Source organism: Pongo abelii, chromosome 9, assembly GCF_028885655.2.
Source record: "Pongo abelii isolate AG06213 chromosome 9, NHGRI_mPonAbe1-v2.0_pri, whole genome shotgun sequence".
In the NCBI taxonomy this organism is placed as follows: Eukaryota; Metazoa; Chordata; class Mammalia; order Primates; family Hominidae; genus Pongo; species Pongo abelii.
In genome coordinates, this window is record NC_071994.2 from 92,091,299 (window position 1) to 92,109,627 (window position 18,329).

Consider the following 18,329-nt stretch of genomic DNA (forward strand, 5'->3'; position numbering starts at 1 on the left):
AAAAAAGCAGCTGTATTGAACATGTACTTTATTTATTTATTTATTTTTTTGAGACAGAGTCTCACTCTATTACCCATGCTGGAGTGCAGTGGTGGGATCTCAGCTCACTGCAACCTCCGCCTCCTGGTTTCAAGCTATTCTCCTGCCTCAGCCTCCTGAATAGCTGGGACTACAGGCATGTGCCAACACGCCCTGCTAATTTTTGTTATTTTCAGTAGAAACTGGGTTTCACCGTGTTAGCCAGGATGGTCTCGATTTCCTGAGCTTGTGATCGGCCTGCCTCGACCTCCTGAAGTGCTGGGATTACAGGCATGAGTGACCATGCCCTGCCAAACATGTACATAATTTCAATCTTCTTGCTGTTCCTAAACAGTATGGCATTACAAGTATTTATACAGCATTTACATTGTATTAGGCATTCAAAGTAATCTAGACATAAAGTATTCAGGAGGATAGGTTTAGGTTACATGCAAATCCCACACCATTTACTAATAAGATTCTTGAACATCTTAGGATCTTGGTATCTCAGGGAGTCCTGGACCGAATCTTCAATGGCTATTGAGGGAAAACTTTATAAATCCAGCATGTTTGCATTTACTATGTCTCAGTTTGTACTGGAGCTAACTTATTAGACATATTGGACAGAGCTCAAGTAGACAAGGAAAATTGTCCACTGGCCTTTTTTTCCTTTTCATTGGGGCAAATAAAAATAAGAGAAAGAAATTCTCACTTTTTTTTCTTTAATTTTTCAGAAACATGGATTCAGATGCCCTGCGAGTCTTCCAGAATGAGCTCATTTGCTGCATTTGCATGAACTACTTCATAGACCCGGTCACCATTGACTGTGGGCACAGCTTTTGCAGGCCCTGCCTCTGCCTCTGCTCAGAAGAAGGCAGAGCACCAATGCACTGCCCTATGTGCAGAAAAATCTCAGAGAAGCCCAACTTCAACACCAATGTGGCACTCAAAAAGCTGGCTTCCCTAGCCAGACAGACCAGACCTCAGAACATCAACAACTCAGACAATATCTGTGTGCTCCATGAGGAGACTAAAGAGCTCTTCTGTGAGGCTGACAAGAGATTGATCTGTGGGCCCTGCTCTGAGTCACCAGAGCACGCAGCTCACAGCCACAGCCCAATAGGATGGGCTGCTGAGGAATGCAGGGTACGTGATGCCTCTAAGGCAGTTTGAATTATACAGAATCCCAAATAAGAATGATGAGGGCCTATGATAATGATGGTGATGAGAATGCAGATGGTGAATGTGGTGATTATTCCATGTCAATCATAACACATAAATGTGTCCTTTCAATGTTGCTGACTAATTTGGCACTCTAATCATAGCTGTGTTGAGACTTCACTAAAGGAGGTTTCCTTAGAAACATTGTTCAAACGTGTAGAATGGAGCTGTGGAGCTGGTGGCCAGCACCAAGAACACTTTTCAAAGTCAGGTTATATAAAAGCCAGTTTCTCAGAAAATTGATAATATTATCCAAAAGGTCCCTTAAAACTGTCTATTATGTTTCTATCACTTTTCATGTCCAAGTTATTAGAACCAAATGTGTTTAACTTGGAAAAATCTGACCACGCCACTCTAACTTAATTTATGTTTCTTTCAATTACACCCTTTTTTTTTTATTGATAAGGGTATGAAATTTACTATACTGTTTTCATTATTGCTAAGCTTCTTGCTTCTTTTGCAGGAGAAACTTATAAATGAAATGGACTATTTATGGAAAATCAATCAAGAGACACGAAACAATCTAAATCAGGAAACTAGAACATTTCATTCGTTAAAGGTAAGAATGAAAATGTTTTCTTTGTTTTTACGCAAATAAACACAATGTTAGCTTATACTTTTTAGCTAAATTCAAACTACCAGTTGAAAGATAGTGATTTCATCCCAAGAAAATGTAGTGATTTCAATTGATATAATAGGAGTTGCAAACAGAGAAGCCCACACAAGCCAGACAAATTAATTCTAGTATATTGGATAAACGGCATGATGTGTATTCTAGTTCAAATTTGAAGGTTGGCATAAACCTTTTCAGACACTGCAGATGAGACAACCTTTCACTAAGATTGGGTGTGAGGAAGATGAAAGAGATAGAATAGTATATAGAGTAAAAATATGGTAAAAGTAAAAAAAATCTGCATAATATGGTGTATGGCTAAACGTTTTTTAACATGTAGGCGAATCAGACACGGAAAAATCCTAAAAGAGAGGTTAATAGAGGAAACAATTGACTCAGTAACAACTGTGAAGAAGCATCACAGTGACAGAAACCAGAAGTCTTTATATAGGTTTGATTTAAAAAGGGAGAGAGAATAGGAACATTGAAAAAGATGGACAGAAGAAGATAGCCAATATTCAAGACTCCTTGCAAGAGTGAGGCAGAAAGTTCATAAGTTGCTTGATTACACCCAGCATATAATTATTTGAAGTTTTCTATTGAGAGTGAGAATATGTAATCCTTTTAACTAAACATCTCTGCAGGACTATGTGTCGTTAAGGAAGAGGATAATCACTATTCATTATCAAAAGATGCATATATTTCTCCATGAGGAGGAGCAACTGCATCTGCAGGCACTGGAAAGAGAAGCAAAAGAGCTTTTCCAACAACTACAAGACAGTCAAGTGAGAATGACCCAACATTTAGAAGCGATGAAAGACATGTACAGAGAGCTGTGGGAGGCATGCCACATGCCTGACGTGGAGCTGCTCCAGGTGAGGAGGGAGGGTCCATCCTCAGAGACAGGAAGCCTTTGCTGGACAATGCTGCCAGAACATGCAAATATCACCTGCATATGTCACTGCTCTAAGCTAAGTGACACATGCTGTCTGACTTCCACCATTACATTTCTCCATTCACTTATTACTGCATACTTTGGTAATCTTTGGGAAAGTTTTGCCATTTTAGCAGATAATATGTAACAAAGTTCTCTTCAATACAATATGGATTACTATCCACACAGAGAGATCATCTAAAATCATTAGAACTCTAGGCCAGGGGAAGGTTAGTAATACTCCATTTATATGCCCTAGTTCCTCCTCACTCTGATGCCCCACACAGCAGTGATTTGCTGAAGACATTGAGGGGTTTCCCCTTGCCTGGGCAAGGTTTGTCAAAGCTGCTCATCAATGTCCATGTGCTCTGTTTCTCATATGGTTCTCTGTTTTGTTTTAATAGTTGTCATGTGTGGTCAGACCTTTCCTTGGAAATAAGATTAGGAAATTAATGACACTGGAAACCTAGATATCTTTGCTTTACTCCACCGTCTCTTGCTGAGCTCCTTTCTTCTTAATGCCCACTGATGAAGCTTTTTATTGTTTAGTTGAGGTTCTGTTATTAATGTAGCCTTCAATGATTCCTTAGCAGGAAATAAAAAGATATACATTATTAAAACACTAAAACAGAAAGAAACAAGAGGATGAGAAAAGATGCAGAAGGAAAAATCTCTCATAATTAACATTATCTTTTATTTTTTTGCAGGATGTGAGAAATGTATCAGCAAGGTGAGTTTACACTAAAAAATGCTATTTCTGAAAAATTTGTTCTCTTTTTAATGAACGGGATGTATACATTTTGAGTACTAACATCGTTGTCAGTGGCTATTTCCAATTTTGTTTCAAAAGAGGGCCTGAGGTCTTCTTCTCTTTGGTCTGGAAAGTTTTCACCTCAAAATTTGTATGAATTAAAATATACATAAAAACAATTTGCCATTCGGAAGTTTGTTCTTCCCAATCCATCCATCGTGACCGGCCATACCCCACAGATCTTAATACAAAATTACTCTGAGGAATCATAGAGGTGTCTTCTACTCTAGAAGGATGGGAGGTTAAAAAAAAAAAAAAAAAAAAGACAGAGGGAGGAGAGAGATTCCCTAACAATGGGCTGAGGAGGGATGTTTTGTTCCTAAAAGCATCAATGACCCGGGTCTGCTCCATCACCATACACCCAGTTCTAGGAAAGACCTCAGGAAAATGGTTGCCTTGGGACCCTCAGTGGCAGGGTTCTCAGGCTGGAATTAGACTCCTTTGTTTTGCAGGAATGATTAAAGACTTTTGTCTCAGTGAACATTCTCTGTTAGACACTGACTAGCATTAGTGACAACTGCAGGCTGAGGTCCCAGAAGTTTTTGTCTGAGTTTTCTGCTCTCTGAAATATTTCCAGGATTTCTGCATACCCTCAAGTGGTGTGATGGGCAGAGGAAGGCAATGACTTTTAATGACTTTAGAAGTTGTATAATGTCTGAGAATAACATATCTGGGGAAATTGGGTTTTTATGGAAGTAAAGTTTAGAAAAAGTAACATCCTTATGGCCCCTAGAGTGTGGAATAAAATGTACACCCAGTTAACCAAAACTGGCAGAATTCTGAGGAAACATCTTACATGAAAATATGATATCTTCGTACGACTATGTGATTAGCTCTGGGCCTGGAAATATAACTGAGGCCATTTTTTTTTGCAGGACTGATTTGGCACAGATGCAAAAGCCCCAGCCAGTGAACCCGGAGCTCACTTCATGGCGCATCACTGGAGTCCTAGACATGCTCAACAACTTCAGAGGCAAGAGCCAGCTGCTTGGCACTCCAGCCTCAAATTATTCCCTTATTGGGTCCCTTGGTTGAGTCTTTTCCCATTTTGGTCTTATTAGGTTTGACATGTAGGTAATACATAGTTTTCCAAAACATGTGCATCTTCTCTACCTGCATAGTAATATTACAATGATCAAAACTCAATTTTCTGACTTACAGTTTGATGAAAATGTAAAGCAAGATACATACTTTATCTGCAGAATAAGAGGATGAAGAACATTCAGATCATGTAGTTATGAAGACACTAGTTCTCATGGTGGCATCAGTATTTCGTGTTTATTCAATTTAATTCAATTTTGAAGGCTTAGATATGGCATAATTGTTTTTAATTATTTCTATTCTTTGTTCATTTACATGCATTTTATAAGTAATTTTAATTATTTACAAAATCAGAACATTTTGATCAACAAAGAAAATGACTAAAATATCCATAATCAGGACAATTCTAATGCCATCAGAAACATCTTGTAACAAGTAAAAGATGAGGGATCTGTGAATGTGGCTTAACCATGTTAGGCCCATTCTAGAGAGCAGGTCTAAGTAGCAGAGGGCAGAAACCCAGAGTGGATTGAATCAAGAGCTAAACAGATAATGTAAAGCCAGAGTATTTTTTTCAGAAACTTATAAATTTTACATGTGTTAATTTCTACCAAATTTTTGATGTTTGAGACTATAACAGGCATAACTTACATTCCAATAAATACATCACAGCAAATTAATGTCTACCTGTTGATGATCTTAAAGACAAATAATACAAGAAGAGTTTTCTATTGAAGAAAAAAAACCATTTTGCATATGTCCTGAAACAAACTATGCAGATATAGACATTAAATCATTATTTCCCCAGTGACATGGTCACATTTTTTCTCTATTATTTAAGGAATGATACATAATTGTATGTGCTGTAGAGGTGTAATAACATTTCATCTTCATGGATGCATGGGGCTGAACTCTCTTGGCTTCCTTTTTTCTGTATTTTCTTGGAAGAAGAGCAAATGAAGTAAATAATTGGGCCACAGAGACTCTGTCCCTCATAACACTCACTAATGTAATATTTTTTTCTTGACAGTGGATAATGCTCTGAGCACAGAAATGATTCCTTGCTATATAAGCCTTTCTGAGGATGTGAGATATGTGACATTTGGAGACGACCATCTCAGTGCTCCCACGGGTCCCCAAGGAATCGACAGCTTTGCTGTGTGGGGAGAGCAAGCATTCACTTCCCACAGGCATTACTGGGAAGTGGATGTGACCCTCTCCTCCAACTGGATTCTCGGAGTCTGTAGAGATTCCAGGACTGCAGATGCCACTATTGTTATTGATTCTGATGAAAGATTTTTTTTGATTTCCTCAAAAACGAGCAATCACTATAGTCTCTCCACCAACTCTCCACCTTTAATTCAGTATGTGCAAAGGCCTCTGGGTCGGGTTGGGGTGTTTCTGGATTATGATAATGGATCTGTGAGTTTTTTTGATGTTTCTAAAGGTTCTCTTATCTATGTTTTTCCTCCTTCCTCCTTCTCTTTCCCTCTGAGGCCTTTCTTTTGCTTTGGTTGTACATGAAAAGTTGGTTTCATGATGATTTGTTGTGACCTCCCATATATGAGGCAAATAGTGTCCTAAGACCCTATGTGTGAGAGCCTGTGAGCTCATTGTAACTTCATGGAATGTAATTACTTTATGGTTATAAATGGGATAACCACCTTGAATGTGTACATTTGTTAATTAAGTTATTTTAATTAATAAATTATCGTGGAATCTTTACTAGAACATCAATAATGGTTTTTTTTGTACTAGTTTTGTTGAGATTCATTCACTTACCATGAAAGTCATGTTCTAATATATTTAATTCAGAGATTGTTAGTGTGTCATACTTGTGCAGGCATCAGAGCTCTCTACTGTCTGTGAACTTCTATCACTTCCAGAAGAATCCCAATACACATTAACACTTATTCTCCATTCACCCTCCCCCATTCCTTGACAGCACTTAATCTACTTTTTATGTTTTTGCATCCAGGTAAATAAAATCATACAATGTAAGCTCTTTTTTTTAATCTGATTTCTTTTTCAGAGAGTATGTTTTCAGTTTGTACACACTGTAAATCATTTGTCTTAGTTGTCTATTTGAACCAGGCTGGGGTAGAATAATGAAGTGGTGGATATCTTATCTGACAGAGAATAAAAAGAGTGCTTATTTTCTTTTTAAGTCTAAACAAGTTAAGTTGACCTCACAGACTTTATTTTTTCTCAGCATCCTATTTATTAATCACATTTCAGCTCATACAACAGTTTTTCAGTGCTAGGTGGCTCTGCTATTACATCTTCCCTGAATATATTATATCAGATTATAATATTCAGAAAATTCTTATACTTATTATTACAAGATTGAAAATTCCAAGGGGGCAATGGCAGTATTTGTCTTCTTTGCTAATATATTACAATTATTCAATGCAATTCTTAGAATAGATTAAACAGTATATAAGATGAGTAAATGGATAAGTAGAGGAGTTAATATGTATAAATATTCTAACATTAAGAAACTTTTCCAAAATATAAGTAACAAAATAGAATAGAACATACTAATGAATATCTATCAAAAGATAAGAAATGAATTGATTTTCAGATTCATATCAAAGATAACACTATTATGTTAGGATTTAAAATAAGTGTAGCATAATTTTTACAGGGTTGATTTCAATTGTCTTACGTTTTTTAATATAAACTATCGAAAGAGGATGGTTCCTATATAAGATGATGGGGAACAGGAAGAGGACTTATAATAATGGAGGCTGTCCTTATTTAAACTGACATGTAAATTTAATTACTTGCTAAGAGTAAAGTGGTATAAATCTTCTTATGCAGTAGAAATAACAAACTTTGTTTACATTTTAAATAACAATCCAGATGATAGAGAATGGAAAATTCTATAATAGAATGTAATAGCTCCGTCTTCTAGCACAACGGCTTATGTGCTCTAACAAAGACCACGAATTTGAAATGATTCAGAAGGTGCATTTCTCTTACATGTTTGTACCAATATAGGAGTTGGTCAAGAAGAAGACTGACATCTTCAACGGGTGAATTTCACCTCTATGTGCAGGAAACTTCCATTTATTGCCATGTCCCATGCAGCAGGAAAGCCGGAAGAAAAGTAGGAGGGACAAGAGTATTTGGCTTTAAGGAAATCACCTGGTGTTTCTCACAATGCATTTATTCCCGTCCTATAGGTTCAAAATTAGGCAGATGGGACACCAAGTTGTAATGTATCTGGGAATGCTGTTTACACTCTAAACCGTATTTATTCTTATCATTTGATTCAGAAAACAAATTAAATGACTGGCACAACTGAAAATAACCCAAGAGATTTGTTCAATGAAACAAAGCTGAACCTCAACCAAATAGATAAGCTGCTGCCTAAGGTTAGCACCAGTTCTTAGTTATTCAAGAGTGAGTAAACCCTGCTTTTTACCACTGTCGAGGTGTCCAGCGTTGTCCTTTTTAGAGCCTGGCTAGCTGAGGGTTATGTGGCAAGAAACATCTTATTTGTATTTTCGTCCCGTAAATGAATGATTTTGATAGGAATGATTCTCCAAATTTTGAAAATACTTATCAGAAATATTCTCTTATTCCTTCACTCTATACCACATAGACTATAATAAACTGTCTCTCTTCTGCATCCACACATTTCATGCAGAACATTAGGGGTTAGCAGAGGGAAAGCTTATCACCAGCTTCTTTTGGACTCGCTGCTTTTTTCCAAGTGATCTGAGATGATAAAATTATTCACCTTAGGGCTCCAACCCAGCACTCCTTTCTGATTTTCCCTATGTTTTGTGAGCTTTTCTGTTGATGCTAAAACTCTATGCAACAGTCAAAGCCTCATAATTTAATTACATTATTTGTTGCTAGATTTCAAGGAAGAATTTATTCCTGACATTCTTCTAATTTAGCTCAGATTCACTTTGGCAGAAAGACAGAATTAGCTACTTTACGATCACTTAGTATTTGACTCTGATTTTGGAAGATGAAAACGTTTTTGCATCTATTTACCACATTTTCTTAGCCATTTAACCAAGATAATCTTATTCTATTGATTCTCCTAGAAATACTCACTTTATTTATTCCCTTCACCTGTCAGAATTTATGTTAGAATATCACCAAGACTTACTTACAATTGAAATAAATCAAAGAGAGACCACTAAGAACATTGTCAATCATTAATACATAAATCTTGAACTTCCTGAGATTTTTATCCCTAAAAGAAGTCATTTATCAATAGCCTGGTTACAGTTTTTTTTAATACAAGAATTTTCACTCTTCTCTAGTACAAAAAGTAAAAATTGATAAAGAGGGTAACAAAAAAAAATCTAACAAAACTGTGACACATTCTTGACAAGCACTTTATTTCTGTGCTAAATTTAGGAGACATGTAAATGGTAGGTTTCCTAAGTGAAATAAGACAAGACAGACACAGAAAAATATACTTCATGGTCCCACTCATATTTGAAATCTATTTTTATAGGTTCAATACATTAAAAAAGGTGGTTACATTGGTGGGAAGGAAATAGGTAAATGAAGGGCAAATGTAAAGGTGCAGTAATGAAGAATAAATGAATCTGATGTACAACCTGTAGGTATATTAGATAATCTTGTATTGTTTTTGGGAAATATTCTGAGGGACTAGATTTTTGGTGTTCTTATCATAAAAAAGAAGCAGAGCTAAGTGATATGATCGATTTGTTAATTTTCTTCATTATACTAATCATTTCCTTATGCACAAGTATCTCAAAAAGACATATTGTGCACCTTGAAAATATAAAATAAAACAAATTAAAAAATAAAGGTAATTTTGTTCTTGCATGTAAGCTGAAAATAAGTGAAGACTGGGTGAGTAATAACATTGCTTTGCTGAATTAAGAGAATTCTAATAAAATATTTTTAGTTGGGTAGCTATCTGTATTAAATAAAATTGATCTAAAGCTGGTTACAGTGGCCATACTTATAATCCCAGTGCTTTGGGAGGCCAAGGCAGAAAAATCAGTGGAGGCCAAGAGTTTGAGATCAGCCTGGGTAACATAGTAAGACCTTATCTCTACCAAAAAATAACAGAAAATTAGCCTTGAGTGGTGGTGTGCACCTGTTGTCCCAGCTTCTCAGGAGGCTGAGTTGGGAGGATTGCTTGAGTCCAGGAGTAGAAAACTGCAGTGAGCTCTATTGTGCCATTGCACTCCAGCCTGGGTGACAGTGTGAGAACTTGTCTCAAAAACAGCAACTAATTATTTTTTGTAGCCATTTTACCTGAAAGGTATAATTCTTTCTTCTGCAATTAATAACTCTGCATATGTCTAGGCCAGCTATATCAGGTAGAGCTTGTCCTCTAGTGCTTATATCTATAAAACAAGTAAGACAATTATAAGGAGGCTCTAAGCAAAACAATTTTTTCTCATTCTGGACTTTGAGGTCTTAATTCTTTAGACTAATTTTCTGTCTCAACAGTGGATATCACCCTGAAACTTAATTTGTCCAAACACCTCACATAACCTGAGATTTTACAAAGCATATAGTTCATAGGATCAATACGTTCTTATGCCTTAAAAGTCTCCAGGCATTCAAGGATACTACTATGTGGAAACTCAGGCCTTCTACTGCATTATTGAAGGAGCACATTTGAGACTCACAGCACTGGTTGCAGGAGTCTGTTTACAGGTCTGGATAATGAGTAATGTCAGTCCAGATAATTCTGAGGAAGGCTTTCTGCCTTGTTATGAGGAGGATAATCACTGGAGACTCTGGACAAGTTCCCAGTCATCATTCCAGCATTTAGTTGCTGTTTTTGTAATCCCAGCATTTTGGGAGGCCTAGGCAGGTGGATCACTTGAGGTCAAGAGTTCAAGACTGGCCTGTTCAACATGGTAAAACTTTGTCTTTACTTAAAATACAAAATTGGGGGGAGGGGGGCGGGGAATATGCATTAGAAGGGAAGGAAAACATACTTAACATGCCATTGGAAGGTGAAATTCCTAATATTTGAGAATGTTGTTGAGAACTATGTTTAATTCTCAGTATAGAAAGATGTACCCTTTGAATGACATTAAAAATTCACTAGAAGAGTGAAGAATAATAGTTAAAATGTCACATAAGTAACAAGAGTCTCAAAACATAAAGTTCTAAAAGGTTAAAGTACGTATTTGAGATAGAGGAGAGAATAAATAATAATTAATTAGACTTTATTATGTGAAAAGACTTTTCTAAAATTCTTCCATAATAATTGAAGATATAAATTACAATAATTAAAATATACAAAAAATAAAAGCATTAAAATAGTGAAAAATTTAGAAAAGGGTAAAGTTGAAAATTATTTAATTTTTAATCTCAAAAATCAGAAAGTGATTTTATCAATGTCCTAAAAAATTGAAATAAAAACAAACTTAATAACGTAAAAGAAGGGAGGTTTCCGCCGGGCTGGGGGCGGGAACTAGGGCTTCCCTGGGGACACAGAGGCAAGAAGCAGGGATCTTGGCGCGCACCAGGCTTTCCGGGACAGAGCCTCCGCCCCCCGCCCACGCCTCCGGCCGCCGGCATAGTGCTGCTGGCTGGGACCCAGCCGCAGGGTGGCGGGGCGCGCTGCATGACCCCGCCACCGCTGTCCCCACTCCTAGGCACACAGGTCGAAGAGGACCGCGCTGATTCCAAAGAGTTCCAGGACTTCTCCAGTCTGCCTGACACCCGCAGCATCGCCTGGGACGACTCTTTCTACACTTTCCAGGACGAGGAGGAGCATGGCATCGAGGGCGTGGAGAGAGTCCTGGAGGCCTGGGGCTGCTGCAGACGCTAGTGCGGCAGGGGGTGAGCGTTGAGAAGGCGCAGGAGATTGACCACAATGGCAAGACCGGCCTTAATGTCGCCTGCTACCACGGCTTTGTGGATATACCGCGGTGGCCTTAGCTGAGTGCCCCCACATTGACGTCAACTGGCAGGACATGGAGGGGAACACAGCCCTAATCATAGCTGCACAGGCAGGAGCTGCCCCTGGCCTCATGGGCACAGTTGCCTTAGACACTGGCTCTCAGCCTTGCGCTTCCTGCCTCAGCATCACCTGGGCTGGTTCATTTGAGCTTTAACACAGATCTGATGGAAATACAGGCTGCCAAGCCCTGCCCCTGGAGTCTTTCTTTGAATAGGCCTGGGGTGGGGCCCAAGAATGAGCAGAAGAACAAGTTTCCTGGTGAGGCTGATGCCGCTGGCCCAGGGATCCCACGTTGAGGATGGAGGGCTTTGAGATTTTCATGGCTGATGATGGCCAGGAACCCTTGTCAGTAGGCATTGAAGACCAGCAGAGTCCCAGACCCCAGGAGAGATGTCGTCAGACGGACACAGAGGCATCACGGAATTAAAGTGAAAATGAAGAAAGGAGCTGAGCATCTGTTTCATGACTTTCCTGTGCTGTTTTACTAAAGAGGCTGCTCTGGCCCAGTCAGGGCACGCTATCATCACCAACTACTTGTTGAACTATGTCCTGGGTCTTGACCTTGAAGGATGGACGCGTTCGGGTTGAAAGCCGCCATGCAGGGTCGAACCGATCGCATCCGAGCCCTGAGCTAGCAGGGGCGGGTGTCCACACGAGGGTCCCCGCCGTGGGATGTCGCCAGAGGAGTGGCCACTTACACGTCCGCCTCATGCAGAGGCTTCTGGAGCGCCCCTGCCGGGAGCGGTTGGGGGAAAAGTACCAGCTTGAGCTGCCTCCGCTCCACGAGAGGGCGCTGAAGCCCGAGGGCTCCAAAAACTGCCTGCAGAGGGGTCAGGGACTGCGAGCTGTCCGTGCTGACGCCGCGCTCCGTGCGGGGCCCAGAGGACCCGGGCGCCCTGGACCCCATGGTCAGGATGACCACGAGCCTCTAACAGCCCCGCTGTGGCCCTCGCGTGCCAGACCGTGTGCCCCCAGAGCTCCCTGTGCGTGGGGAAGAGGCGGCTGGCGGTGCAGGAAATCCTGGCGGCTCAGGAAATTCTGGCGGCAAGGCGAGGGGTGGGGAGGCAGGCGCAGGAGGCGGGCGAAGCGGAGGGCGCAGAGCAGCACAAGCGGCCCTGCCCAGAGACCGCGGGCTCCCTGTGAGGGCTCCCCAAGAGCCGGCTTCACATCTGCCCCGCTGCCAGGGTCCTGGGGCTCTGCCAACCCCGCCCCGTGGAAGGCCAGCCTCCTGCCCCTGCAGCGCCTGCGGCGGAGCAGCTTGTGGCCCGGCGTGGTGGTGCTCTGGGTCCGCCTCAGCAAGGCGCCCGCGGCCACCTTCCAGTCCCAGAGGCCGGCACGGAAGGGCAGCACCAAGGACAGTGGCCACCTGCGGATACCCAAGTGGCCTTACAAGGGGGCCAAGGAGGAGAAACCGGAGGCTGAGGAGGCCGAGAAGAAGCGCCAGGCCAAGGTGCAGGAGAAGCGCCCGCCGCCCTGGAAGAAGAGGACGTTGAGAATCCGCGGGTGCTTGACACGGGGTTCGAGGGCAGGATGAGGCCGCGAGGCTGGGCACCATGGCCGCTCCCGGGACCACCAGGCCGCGCGCGTTTCCACGCTGTCTTTCTAGGATGCTCCCAGGAAGGCGCTGGGGGAGCCACATCGATTCGCCTGACACAGCCACCCTAGTATTCAGTACACCTAGCGGGCATGTTGCCTAAAAGGCTCCCTTTAGAGAACCTGAATTAAGATGTTTTTAAAGATCAATTTATTAGGCCAGGCGCGGTGGCTCACGCCTGTAATCCCAGCACTTTGGGAGGCCGAGGCGGAGGCCGAGGCGGGCGGATCACCTGAGGTTGAGAGTCTGAGAGTAGCCTGACCAACATGGAGAAATCCCGTCTCTACTAAAAATACAAAATTAGCCGAGCATGGTGGCACATGCCTGTAATCCCAGCTACTCGGGAGGCTGAGGCAGGAGAATCGCTTGAACCCGGGAGGCAGAGGTGGCAGGGAGCCAAGATCGCGCCATTGCACTCCGGCCTGGGCAACAAGAGCCAAACTACGTCTCAATCCAAAAAACCTCAATTTATTAAAGGGTATTTTCTGTGTAATTTTGTATTTTTAATTGTTATCCAATTTGACAAGTTTTACAGGTGGTAGGGCCCCTTGTATTCAAGGCAGTTTCGGTTGCCTGAAGACCTTTTATTTAAAATACTGTTTCTAGCAATGAATATTTATGATATCTGTAGGAGTTTACACAGAAATCATGGGATTCTCTCCTTTTGGCTGTCTTTTCTTCTCATTGTGGGTGCACGTGCACACTGGATGTTTCTATTAATTAGATTAAGCGATGCCAGATATTTCTATTTGATGGAAGGATCGACTCATTCAGCCACATGATCAAGTGAGAAAGAGTTATCATATTTTATTGTATCTTTTTAAAAAGTATTATCCATACAGTCATATATTGGGGAAAAACATTTATCGTCAAATTATAAAACAATGCAGAGATAAGCATGTATGTATTGCTAGATTAAACTCAGTTTAATCAAGGAGTTTTAGATAAACTGGATAGAAAATCTTTAACATATTAAAACTAGGTATGAGGAAAAAGTGTCATTTGATAAAATGGGGGAAATGTAATGGATGATCACCAGAAATACAAAATTAAGCCATATATGCTCTTAAGTAAATTGAATCCAGACATCCTTAAAATGTAAAAAAAGGATGCAACAAGAGTAAGGAGCCCAGAATGATGCAAATTAAAGGAATAGGGGGGAGGTGATGTTTAGAACAAGCAAAGAGAATGCAATGGGAAGCAAACTTACTTTAGGCAAATTCTCCTGGAGTGGACCAGGCAGCCCTCTCTTCCAGACTCAGTTCCAGAGTCCCTTATGTGGGTATTTCTTTTATTTTTCCTTTGAGGACTGCACTTGGTGTTTAGTTCAACCTCATGCAGACCTCATGGAATTTCCAAGACGTGGGGCCTTGGCATTGTGGCACCTTTCTGCCACACGTAAATAATTCACAGCATTACCAAGTCACCACGAGCTCCACGCTCACCTCTGTCAGCCCAGGACCCAGCCAGGCAGTGTCACATGGGCTCCCAGGCATGACTTTCCAAGCCGGCTATCCCTGTTGTGAAAGTTCTGAAGGCACTGGTCCGGGGAGCTGAGCCCTGGGCCTGTCCTAAAGCTCCACAGGTGACTGCACTGCAGCCCACATAGAGAGCTGCAGCTCTAACACAGGGATTTTGAGAGGCCTCAGTTGCCTTTAAGTGGCACTTCCAGGACACCCATCCTGAGCTCTCACAAATGGTTCCACCTTCCCAAGAATGTCTAATTGTCATTGGAACAGCCAGTGTCTGGCAGCTTTGCTGGGGCTGATATGGCATCTGACCCTTGGTGGGTTGCCAGATATTCCTTCCTGTTTCCGCCATGGGAAGTTGGCACTGGGAATGGTATGGGGCCCCCACTTCTACCCTAAGCCTTGGGTGTCTGCTGCTTCCAGGTCAAAAATGGACATTTCTGGTCCTGACCAGCCACTACCACACTGTAACTGATGCTCATAGTCTCCAGGGATGTGTAGAACAGCAATGGCAGGACAGCAGACAACTGGCGATTTCCCCAGGTCCCATGCTGTTCCGGAGTGGGCATGTTGGGTCCCTGTTCCCAATGTGTTCCAGCCTTACCCAGGTGCACAGGGTACCCTGGGGCCAGCACAGGGCTTGTCAAGTAACGTTCCTGGTGTCCACAAAACAGCTCCAGAGATACCTGCATTTTGAAAAGCCTGCCAAGCCAGCAAGTATGGGGCAGGACCCAGATTTCTTTGGCAAATCTGAAGGTGAGCTGGCCACTTGCCTGGTGAGTAGAAGCTGCCTTTACCTGGCCAGTGTATGCAACTTGAGAGAAAATGACAACTTCACGGGAGGCTCTGGTGGGACTAGGAAACCTGACCTCCCCCGGAGCTTTGGTATGGCCCCAGTGGAAAGACTGGATTTTGAAAACCCACTAGACCCAACTGAAAGAAGGGTCATCCCTGACTGGATCCCAGACTCTCCCTGGTCTCTCTGGACTCACTCTACCCGTGGCTTGCCTGTGGGCAGCCCTTCTCTTTGGCCCATGAGGCAGGTCCAGGTAGCTTCTGCAGCTGTGTGCCTGGCTACTGGCCCAGCACTTCTCATTTTTGCCATGTGGAAGCAGATTTGCTAGTAGAGGAATTTTCCAAGTCAAAGGAAGTGTCACCAAGCCTCTTTCCTCAACCTATGGCGAGCCCATGCTCTTGGTTTCTTATTATCTTTGGAGTGGGCAGCAGAGGGGACAAGCAGACCTCCAGCCAGGCTCAGGGAGTGTGGGAGGGCAGGGAGAAAAGTCTAGATGATGGGCAACTGGAGCCACCTTGAGGGGGGTGTCCTGGAGTCAGTGTCGGGGTGATCAGATGAGCCAGTTTATATTTAAGCAACATTATTATGTTCAATTATTTTGGGTAAGGGATTCCTCAGGGGAGGTGTGGTCATCTGGTCCCAGAGGTGGAGTGAAATGCCCACTCATCTTCCTGAGCCATTTGGAAGCCCTTTCCTCTAGCTCTAGGTACTGGTGACACAGGCTCCTCGGTCTCAGGAGGTGCACGGGGCTGGGGGGTGCAGGCTTCTTGTCACTTACCAGCTCAGCACTATTGGGCATTGGGCATTCAGAGGTCTCACAGTGGCCTCTTTAAAAACCTGGTGTCCTAGGAGAACATTTATTATTTTTGTCTATTTTTGTTTCTTTGAAGTGCTGCATTCACTCACTGAGGGCTCGCCCTCCCTGCATCCCTCATGTTGTTCAGGAAGGAGGGGACTGATGAGCATGGATCCCCTTCTCCTCTCCTGTCAGTTGCCACCACACTGTCCCCCCTGGCTTTATCACCACATTCTCCCACCCCTGTTGTCTCATCTCTTCTTCCTCATTCACCTTCCTTCCTTTGCCTGTTTTCTTCTCCCAGTTGGTTAAGTTCTTTATCATCCCTGGCACCACCTACTCTGAGGTTTACCAAGGACAGAAAAGCAGGGTCCTCTGTGAGGCAATGTGGTGTTATCATGGTGGGACCTCCAGGCCCCCAGAGTGAGTGAACAGCAGGCCTGCCAGCATCTGTGCTGATGGCTAAGAATTCCTACACTGCCGTGCCCCTCCCACCCCCTCCTCTTTGCTCAGAAGGGAGACCAGTTTTGCTCTCTTGCAATGACAGCCCAGCCCCTGCTGTGCACACGGATGGGGCTCAGGGTCCCTCCCTGCACCCTGATGTTAATTAACTGTAGATAGTGAATTTCAAGTTGACAGCTACCTTCTCAGGGATTTATATATAGTTAAAGGAAAAGCTAAAGTCTATTTTACTACTTTTCAGTGTTTATGAAAATTAAGCTTAAACTGGACAGAATAAATATTTCTCAGACAATGTCGATGCTACTGATTATAAGTGAGATGGGTGGAGCTCACCCCTTGGTGGAGAATTTTTTGGTGATTGGAGATTGGGGACTCTGGCAGCAGAAATGGCTTTGTGGTGGGTGTGAAGTCACTTCTGTCCCTCGGAGAACCTCTTGTGGATGTGAAAGCATGTATCTTCACCAGTGAAATCCACCTCCATGTGCATGGAGGCAGCTGATGAGAACACAAATGAGCCAGTCCTGGCACTTCCCTCCAGAACCGGTCACTCCCGGTCTGACGTTGGAGCATGTGAATTTGTGAATTAAGAGTGACAATTTTTTCTACTTCTGTGAATAAAGTGTTCTACAGTCAGCCAGCACTAAACTCCCTAGAAAGGAGGAGGGAAGAGCATGGAGCCAATCATCTAGAATTACCTCGGTGTGCAGAGGCTGTTCCTTGGCTGCACTTGGGAAAAGCAGTGTGAAGCATCGTGTGCCTCTTTCTTCTTGAGCTCCTCCTGACAGTCTCCTGGCAACACTAGAGACCTCAAGACTATGGAGGTCAGAATTTCAATAGCTTTGTCATCTCAGCATTGACCACTCCTGAGACCCGAGCCTCCTCCTGGGAGCAGGAGACAGGGAGTTCGTCATGTTTGTTGGAAAATAGGATTTATGAATGCAGGAGGGCCATGCTGGACCCCTCTGCCTGCTTCTCTCCCTTCTGTCAGCAGTGACCAGGTCTCCGGTGTGGAGGCAAGTCTGTTGTGAGTGAAACAGAAGCCCCTGGGGTAAGGCCAGACCCCAGGCCTGAAAAGGATGCAAACCCTGCTGTTTCAGGCTGTCAGGAAGAATCGTGGGTACAAAGTGAATATGATGAAATGCATCCCAGAGAGGAAACGAACGTGCCCTCACTAAGAAGTGGGTCTGGCTGCCAGGTCTCTGGCAGCCCACCGGCAAGAGGACTACATCCCCTGCAGCCCTGCCATCCACACTACATGATGTGGGAAGGCTGTCTCTTCACTCTTACCCTGGGGACCCAAGCCTGCTTTGAGGAGTGAGTCACAGCCCTGATGTGTGCCTTGCATTACTCTTTCCCCAGGTGTGCCCGGAGACTCAAGCTTACTCATTTCTGTCCTGACACATCTCGCTGGTCCTGCAGTGGTCAGAGTCCTCCTGTTCTGTGTCAGCTCCTAGACATCATTAGTCTTTCACGTGATAAAGTATGAGCACTCTTCTCTTTTACAGTATTTGGGGAAATTCTAACACACTCCCCAGGGATTTGCGCAGGTCCCTCTGGCTCCCATGGTGGGTAATTCTATGGATTCTGCACCTGGCAGTCAGCACTCCCCCTTAAATCAACTGCTCGTTTCTGTGCCCCTGCAATCA

The 18,329-nt window shown here is 43.0% G+C and overlaps 1 protein-coding gene and 2 pseudogenes across 1 annotated transcript; all 3 read left to right on the forward strand.

The window, feature by feature from the left end:
• Window positions 1–756: 756 nt before the first annotated feature.
• Window positions 757–6,162, forward strand: LOC100455776 (tripartite motif-containing protein 64). Its single transcript, XM_002833635.4, has 6 exons — window positions 757–1,164; window positions 1,703–1,798; window positions 2,497–2,727; window positions 3,494–3,516; window positions 4,473–4,570; window positions 5,669–6,162. Exons 1-6 carry the CDS (start codon window positions 757–759, stop codon window positions 6,160–6,162), a joined length of 1,350 nt encoding a protein of 449 aa, XP_002833681.2.
• A 1,769-nt stretch (window positions 6,163–7,931) lies between these two features.
• LOC129048863 (ankyrin repeat domain-containing protein 33B-like) lies at window positions 7,932–11,720 on the forward strand (annotated as a pseudogene).
• Window positions 11,721–12,028: 308 nt separating this feature from the next.
• Window positions 12,029–13,761, forward strand: LOC129048864 (ankyrin repeat domain-containing protein 33B-like; annotated as a pseudogene).
• Window positions 13,762–18,329: the final 4,568 nt, after the last annotated feature.

What these genes read in the sequence shown, in the direction of transcription:
- LOC100455776 (XM_002833635.4), top strand. Translation starts at nt 757, where the DNA reads ATGGATTCAGATGCCCTGCGAGTCTTCCAGAATGAGCTCATTTGCTGC. An exon ending in GAACATTTCATTCGTTAAAG is followed by an intron (nt 1,799 to 2,496) that starts GTAAGAATGAAA and finishes ACATCTCTGCAG; the next exon opens with GACTATGTGTCGTTAAGGAA. An exon ending in CATGCTCAACAACTTCAGAG is followed by an intron (nt 4,571 to 5,668) that starts GCAAGAGCCAGC and finishes TTTTCTTGACAG; the next exon opens with TGGATAATGCTCTGAGCACA.